Source organism: Hemicordylus capensis, chromosome 5 (genome assembly GCF_027244095.1).
Source record: "Hemicordylus capensis ecotype Gifberg chromosome 5, rHemCap1.1.pri, whole genome shotgun sequence".
Lineage (NCBI taxonomy): Eukaryota > Metazoa > Chordata > Lepidosauria > Squamata > Cordylidae > Hemicordylus > Hemicordylus capensis.
The window spans coordinates 209,348,029-209,356,181 of record NC_069661.1 but is presented as its reverse complement, the minus strand read 5'-3'; the positions used below and the strand labels follow the sequence as shown (position 1 = coordinate 209,356,181).

The following is an 8,153-nucleotide window of genomic DNA, read 5'->3' as shown; positions in this document are numbered from 1 at the left end:
TGACCAGAATTCGTGGAGCCAGAAGCCAGCAAAATGGGATTGATTATCCCACTCATTGGTGAGAGCCGAGGGGAGGATTTTTTGGATCAATATCTTTGACATTTTAATATATATTTTTCTGAAACATCCTAGGTGTGGAGGAAGCTCCACTGTATTAAGGGCCGGTTATTTTGAGGTGTGTGCCTAAAAGGGAGGGGGGTACCTTGAAAACAAGCAATTACAAATTATTCCCAAGACTAAGAGTATAACAGTGGAGTTAGGGAAGGTAAAGATGGGAGACAGATACAGCTGAGAGGGCCTTGGAGAAAAGGAGGTGGTGAGTATGCCAAAGGGGTGAAACGCACAGAACGAGGCGGCGTGTAAAACAGAGCGCGGAGGAAAATAAGCCAATCTAGAGAGGTGCCTGCAGTAGCGAGGCGCACGAAACTTGAATAAGCAGAGGGCGCGGAGAAGAGGATACGAGGTGTGCAGCACCGAGATGCAACGGGGAGGCCTTAGATGCAACTGACGGGTTTTTGGAGCAGCTTGGAGAAAATGGGTGGCAGCAAGCAGCATGACAAAGGGGGTGAGGCAGCAGTCGCAGACGCGTAAAGCTGATCGACGCCGAGGAGGACAAGCAGCAGCCAGTCCAGAGAGGGAGGCGAGTGCGCAGCAGCAACCAAGCGCGCGAAGCTCGAATAACGGAAGCTTGGGAGGGCGGGGGGCGCAAGGCGCGTGCCGAGCGGAAGACTCCGCGGTCGGTTGGAGCGCCGCTCAACGAAGCGCCGTGCGGGAAAGCGAGCGCAGCGGACTCAGTCTCGGCATGGGCTGAGGCGGGCCACTGGCATAGTGGGGCTGCCTGGGGCATGGCCTGACTGCTGGGTAACGGGAGGTCCGGCTGGAGCAGGCACGGCAAAGCGAGCAAGACTGGTCGGGGGAGCTGCGTATTGGGGCGGGGGCGGGCGATCATCCTACCCGCCTGAGCACTTGCCGCCGGGGTCCGGGAAGGAGGGCTTCCCCTCCGCCTCGCTCCGGGCGCCATGGCGCCGCCAATTCCCCCGCGACCCACCTTGCACCCCGACCTGCCTTCTGACCGATTCGCCGCCGTGGACTATTTTGTCTTCGCAGCTATGCTGTTAAGCTCTGCAATCATCGGCATTTACTGCGCCTACCAGGGCACCCTTAGAACTCACAAGGACTTTCTGATGGCCGGCCGGGGACTCAGGTGTGGGCCCGTCGCGCTCTCTCTGGCGGCCAGCTTCATGTCTGCCGTGACAGTGCTGGGGACCCCGGCCGAGATCTATATCTTTGGGGTCAAGTTCGGTCTCTTTGCTTTGTCCTATATCTTAGTGGTGGTGATCAGCGCTGAAGTGTTCCTACCTGTCTACTACCGGTTGGGGATCACCAGCGTCTACGAGGTAGGAGGGAGATCAAGAAAATGGCATCTGTCGAGCAAAAGGAGTAATATGCTGGTGTCAGTGTATACTGCTAAAGTATACTAGAAAATAAGGTTACAATTCTGTACACACTTCAGGGTAAAGTCTGAAGGACAAGGAACAAATTGAACTTAATTTGGAGTACATATATTATGTTCCTAGAAAGGCATTTATTTATTTATTTATTCATTCATCATTCATTCATTCATATTTTTACACCGCCCAAAACTTATGTCTCTGGGCGGTTTACAACAAGATTAAAAAGTAAAACATTAATTAAAAACAAAAGCAAAACAAAACAAAAATTTAGAAGCAAGAAATGTAAAACACAATTTAAAATTTGTAAAACAATATTCTAAAAACAACATTCAAAACAATTTTGATTTTATATAACTGTAACACTATAGCTTATCCCCATAAACCTTTGGTGAAGTCACAGGTGTAAGAAGATCCCAGATGGTTGCACCCTCAGAAAGCCCCATTGAATCAGAACAGGCCAGGGGATCCTGTGAATTGTATTGGGTAGCTTGAGATGAAGATTCCCAGCACCCAGGTCCCTACAATATAAACCTTTCTAGTGCTCTAAAACGGAAGCTTTTCCAGCTGCAGACCTTGAAGGCAAAGTAGGCACCAACTCACATTAGTTTCTGGGGAAATCCATCCTAAATGGATTTTTCAGAGCCGAAACTAAAAAAAAGATATAGAGTGACAGCTCCAAATACATCTTGCATCTACAACAAATCTGAATTGGATTCAAATTGGCATTTGAATGTAATTGCAGAGCACAGAAGCCACCAGGAGGCTCTGAATGGGAGGTGGAAGCTGGCTGTTGGGCTTGTCTCCTTCAAGGAAACTAAAACAGGAAAAAAAACCCCAATCCATATCTTTTTGTTTTGTTTGTGTATGATTTGTTTCCCTTGCTTAAGCCACTTTTCTCCCCCCACCCGACACCATGAATCGTGTATGTGTGCACATGTGAGAGAAGTCGCATCCCCACTTGAAAACCTCCATTTGTGTGTATGCGTTTCTTCGCTCTCAACTTGAAAACTTGTATGTGCCTGTGTGGCGGGCAGAAAAAGAAAATGGCAGTGGATAGGCGGGGGGGGGGGGGAGAACTAGCGGTGCAGATGCTCTAAGCCCAGCCCAGCTAATTCTACATATTTCTCTATAAAGTTCCCTGGTGGAGCAAATAGCACACTGAAGAGAGTGATTTATATCAGGAAAATAATAGGGGGGCAGGAATGTCCGAGGTCCTCAGCCTTATCAAATTAGCAGTTCGTTTTTATTTAAAACAACTAAAATTTGGAAGCTTTGCCTGATGTAATGTTTAATTACATCCCATGGATGATTACTTGGAAGTAAGTCCCAGTGAATTCAATGGAAATTGATTTGCAAGTGTGCATAGTATTTTAGCATTAAACATCATTTTTGCTTTTTAAAAGAAATTTGATTACTGTTTCTACATATGATTGCTGTTTCTACATATTAAGTAACAATTGTGTAACAATATGTTTTGAATCTAAAAGTAACTTGCTTCTTTTGCAGTATTTGGAACTTCGATATAATAAAGCTATGCGTCTGACTGGAGCAGTGCTGTATGTGGGACTAACGGCAAGTACGATACAAAATGTTGAGGATCCATAATCTTATGCTACAAAAATGATTTACAGCAAATAAAATAGTACATAACATATTAGATATCAGTGTCACTTTCAAAGCTGCCCTTACTCTGGACTAGTTCCATTGATTTTTGTGGTGATTAAAGATCCATCAGAAATTGATATCGGAAGACTGCTGGTCATCTTGGTTTAGTATAAACATTATGCTCTCTGGAGTTAAGGATTTGGTGTTTCTTTCTTCTGCCTCCCTCCCTTTCCTATTTTCCACAAATCCTTTCTGCCTTTCTCAGTGGATTCATTGCTATACCGGATTAACACTTGTGTTTTGAAAGGGAGTTTAGGAGCACTCCCTGATTCATTTTAATTAGCTATTTATTTGCATACACCTCACACTTTTAAAGTGTGTTTTTTCCCTTTTGGTGCCTGGATAGGGAAATCTGTATTTAATTTCCCTGGGTAGGGAAATCTGTACTTAAAATACTATTTACATTATGTAATTGCTATCTTTCTAAAGACTCCCATCAAGAGTGCCTACACCAATGCATAATTTGTGCATCACCTAGAGACATCTGTTTGAGGTGGTACATAAATTTTAACAGGGAGCCATCTCTGGAAACACAATCATTTTATTAGATATACATCTTTGATATATTTGATCAAATATGTATCCTTCACTCCCAGACAAGCTTCAGGGGAAGCTTGTCCCTGTTTTCAGCAGAAACCAGTTGCCAGTTGCTCTCCCCCTGCTAAATATAAGAGAATCACCACTTTAAAATGTCTCTGCTCATTTATTTCCTGTTTCTCAATAGATTTTAGAAATACTTTAAATAAGTGTAAAGCTTGTTGTGGGAAATAGTTGTGGCATGATTCCTGCTTGCTCTGTTTAGGTGAGAATCATAATACTAGGACTTGCCAAATTTGCACGTCCTTTTATTTCCAGACCCTGAAAAACTGGGCCCTTCAACTCAGGACAGCAATGTACAAGCAAGCTCTTCGTCCCCTGACTCCGATGCCACGATCTCTACATTCACTGCTGTTAAAGTCGAACTCAGTGTTGACACCGGCCATTACATCGGTATCAGCTTCCACTTCAAGAAGCTGAGCGAACATATATTCAATCACCCTGTGGAGGTTTCTAAAGACTCTGTCTCCAGAAGTCATCAGAAGAAGCACAAGAAAAAGAAGAGGCCCTCGGATGAGGATAAACATTCTGTCTCACTGACATGGAAGCATAGGTTGCTCAAGCTGATGGAGCTTTCGATATCAAGAACCTAGCTCCATGCTCCATCCTCTACAGGGGTTTAGGCACCAGTGGCATGGATGCCACTGCTGTCGACACCAATGTGCATATCAACATCGAGGGGATCACCCATGTTGACTACAACATAGTCTCCTTCACTGTCAGTTTCACAGTGACCATCAACATTGACCACGGTACTGATGGAGCAAGCCTTGAACCCAGTTCTTATGGTGACTGAGACAGCACTATGATGGCTGTCCTCATTGTTGGATTTATCAACATCGGCGGCATCACAAGCCCTAGCACAGGGCTAGCTTTCCCTCTGAACGTCTATTATCAACGTTGATGCAGAGAACTGTACCCTTACAGGGGAATGCCTTAAGTCAGGGATCCTCAGTGTTGGGCCCCCAGATGTTAGTGGACTTCAACTCCCATAATCCCAAGCCCCAGTGGCCTTTGGTTGGAGATTATGGGAGTTGAAGTCCAATAACATCTGGGGGCCCAACATTGAGGATCCCTGCCTTAAGTGACTACCTGCTCCTTGCTTGATTCTTCAGAAAGCAGCCCCTCAGCTTCAACATTTAGAGGTTTCCTTAGCCAAAGCCTCGACGGAGGATGACGTAGGGGAGGATGTTGTTCCCATTCCGAAGTCTCCCTCAGTGTCTCCATTGAAAAACTCATTCCCAAGGGAGCCTTGGCACCTGGATCATACTTGTAGTTTGAGGCAAGTACCTGGGACATTTGCTCAGAGCACACAGCTCTGTGACTGTTCAGATTATTGGACTTCGCCTTCTTCTCTGCTGTGCTCTCTTCAGTTTCATTCCTGTCATAGGAGACCAATGAAAATCCAAATGTATTGCTGCTACGTGTCTCCTACATAATTATGAGGACTGCTGTTTGTGGAAGTCACAGAAATCTGCTTCCTTGACTATGATGAGAGCTGAGAGTGTGTGCAATTTCATTTGAAGGAGGCCCTGTCTGCACCACAAGTGCAGAAAAGGGATACTCTGTTTTAAAGTCCCTTCTGCTGCTGATTGGTCTTTTGCATACAAACTATCCCTTCTTCAACGGCTGTTTCTCAGGCACCCTGTTCTGGCCAAAGCTGGGCAAGTAGCCTCTATCGACTATGACTCTGATCAGGAGACAGTTGGTTTGGATGTTTTAGTTCAGCCAATTTGAGAAGAAACTTGAGTTTCCTCAGGGGAAAATTATAGGTCTTCCTCTGATTCTGCTGTGGAGTCTGCAAAAACAGAACACCCTTCTGATCTGTCTCCGGATGAGACTGTCTACCTAGACGTTCCATCTCCCCTACTGAGGAGTTGAAGGCTTATCATGTACCGATGTCTGAGATGGCTGTGGTTTTGGGTTTGAAGTTGTGACAGCAGACTTCAGAAATTAAAGACCCTGCGTATGACTTTATGGTGTCTTCTCAATCTGCACACCCTGTTGTCTTACCAATGCTTCCAGTTATTACAAAGGCTGCACAGTCTGCATGAGAAACACTCAGTGGTAGGACCCCAACATCTAAAAGGTTGGAAGGTTTGTACTGGGTGCAAGGCAAAGAAGGTTCTTTTCTATTAAAACACCAGACACCAACCTCATTAGTTATTGACTTTACTACCTCAAGCAAAACTGGCAGATGTCATCGGTGCCAGTGGAAAAGGAAGGCCGCAAGATTGATACTATGGGTAGGAGAGTGTATTCTACTGCATTTCTCTCCATAAAAATGGCAAATTACATGGCCTGCATGGCAAAAATTCACCATTCAATATGGGATGCCCTACAACAGGACTCGACGGCACAACTTGACCTTTACTCTACAGCAGGACATGAAGAACATGCCAGAGAAATTCTGTCAGAAGTTCAAAGACACTTTAGCTAAGTCCATGGACATTACCCACCAGCATCTTAGCAGGGCAAAGTACTTGGTGGAGACTGAGTCATGTGCCATAAGTGGGAGATCTGGTCTTGTGGTAGCAAGCTTGACTTGTCCCCTTAGCTAAGCAGGGTCTGCCTGGGTTGCATATGAATGGGAGATTTGATTTGTAAGCACTGTAAGATATTCCCCTCAGGAGATGGAGCCGCTCTGGGAAGAGCAGGTTTCAAGTTCCCTCCCTGGCTTCTCCAAGATAGGGCTGAGAGAGATTTCTGCCTGCAACCTTGGAGAAGCTGCTGCCAGTCTGTGAAGGCAATACTGAGCTAGATAGACAAATGGTCTGACTCAGTATATGGCAGCTTCCTATGTTCTTCCTATATTCCTATGCTCTGTGAAGGCATTCATGGTTGTGCTCATGAAACCTGCAGCCGGACATCTTCTCTTTGATGGAAAGGGATTGTTTAATGAAGAGACTAACAATACTATGGAGATTTATTTATTTTTTTAAAAATCAAGGTATACTGTAGGCGTGTGTCCGAACCGGTCCGGTGGCCATTCTATAGAATGGCCGAACTGCCGGACCGGTTCTGCCCTGGTTGGTCCGGGTCCGGGTGGGGGGGGTATTGCTTTAAGGGCGGGAGGGCTTGTTTACCCCTCCCGCGCCTCTTTGCCCCTCCAGTGGCCGTAATCTACTGTAAAATTGGGGCGCTGGAAACCAGCCGCCGCCGCCGCTTCCGCCGCGCCCCCCCCGCGAGCAAATTAGAGATAAAAAAGGCTACTGCCTACAAGGAAAGGCTACTGCCGCCCTGCCGCCCCCCCGCCACCCGCCCCCCCCCCCCACGAGTGCTCACCAAGTTAGAAGAACTTAGAGAGGAGCTCGCGAACAGAGCTCCTCTCTTATCGAAGCCTCCGGCCCAACTGGGGCCTTGGGCGCGTGCGCACGCGCACTAGAGCTCTTTATCCTATAGAGCTTTTGCCGGAGGCCCGGTCTACCTGCCGGGAAGAAGCCGGGTAGACCGGGCCTCCGATCGCCGGAGGCCCGGTCTACCCGGCTTCTTCCCGGCGGGTAGACCGGGCCTCCGGCAAAAGCTCTATAGGATAAAGAGCTCTAGTGCGCGTGCGCACGCGCCCAAGGCCCCAGTTGGGCCGGAGGCTTCGATAAGAGAGGAGCTCTGTTCGCGAGCTCCTCTCTAAGTTCTTCTAACTTAGTGAGCACTCGTGGGGGGGGGCGGGGGGGCGGCAGGGCGGCAGTAGCCTTTCCTTGTAGGCAGTAGCCTTTTTTATCTCTAATTTGCTCGCGGGGGGGGGGGGCGCGGCGGCGGCGGCTGGGGTGGCTGGTTTCCAGCGCCCAAATTTTACAGTAGATTACGGCCACTGGCGGGGGCAAAGAGGCGCGGGAGGGGTAAACAAGCCCTCCCCGCCCTAAAAGATAGGCTCCCCTTTGGTGCTGGTCCGGACTGCTCCGGACCATGCACATCACTAGTATACTGCTAAGACATTCACATCTTATCTTATTCAGCATACAGGAATGAGCCCTTTAACTGGCAGTGTCAATCATACAAACTGCCAGAATGTAGGGATGGGTCCGGACCGGTCCGGAGGCCATTGTAAAGGCCTCCGGATTGTCCGGACCAGTCTGGACCTGGCCGGTTCGGTTCGGGTGGAGGGGGTTTCTTTAAGGGCGGGGAGGGTTTACTTACCCCTCCCGTCGCTTTTCCCCCTCCAGGGCTCGTATATATTGTAATAATTTCCCCCACATTCAGCGTGGCTGCCTGCTTCTCCTCCTCCCATCGGGCCACGCTGTATGTGGGGGGAAGTCGCCTGGGAGCCGGAAGTGAGGGTTGGCTGGGCGCGTCGGCGCGTCCTTCCTGGCGGAGCTCCTCGCAGTGGCTGCTGGCGGCGGCTCAGGATGGGGGAGCTGCCGAGCGGAGAGGTGCCGGAGGCCGGCTCGGTGCTGTGCCGGCTTCTCGTTGGGGTTTACCATTGCCATCGGTAGTTAACTT

At 48.2% G+C, this 8,153-nt stretch overlaps 1 protein-coding gene across 3 annotated transcripts in view; it reads left to right on the top strand.

Moving 5' to 3' along the window:
- The first annotated feature begins 434 nt into the window (after positions 1-434).
- The window catches only part of LOC128326839 (sodium-coupled monocarboxylate transporter 1-like), a 94,091-nt gene continuing 86,372 nt past the window's right edge, over positions 435-8,153 (top strand). The window contains exons 1-2 of one of the 3 annotated variants that reach the window (XM_053254527.1): positions 435-640; positions 2,961-3,026. In XM_053254527.1, the coding sequence (XP_053110502.1) occupies positions 554-640; positions 2,961-3,026 (153 nt within the window). In that variant the 5' untranslated portion in view covers positions 435-553. Of the gene's footprint in view, positions 641-674; positions 1,398-2,960; positions 3,027-8,153 lie in introns of those variants that run through there. The other 2 variants (XR_008308310.1, XM_053254526.1) reach the window with 2 other exon arrangements.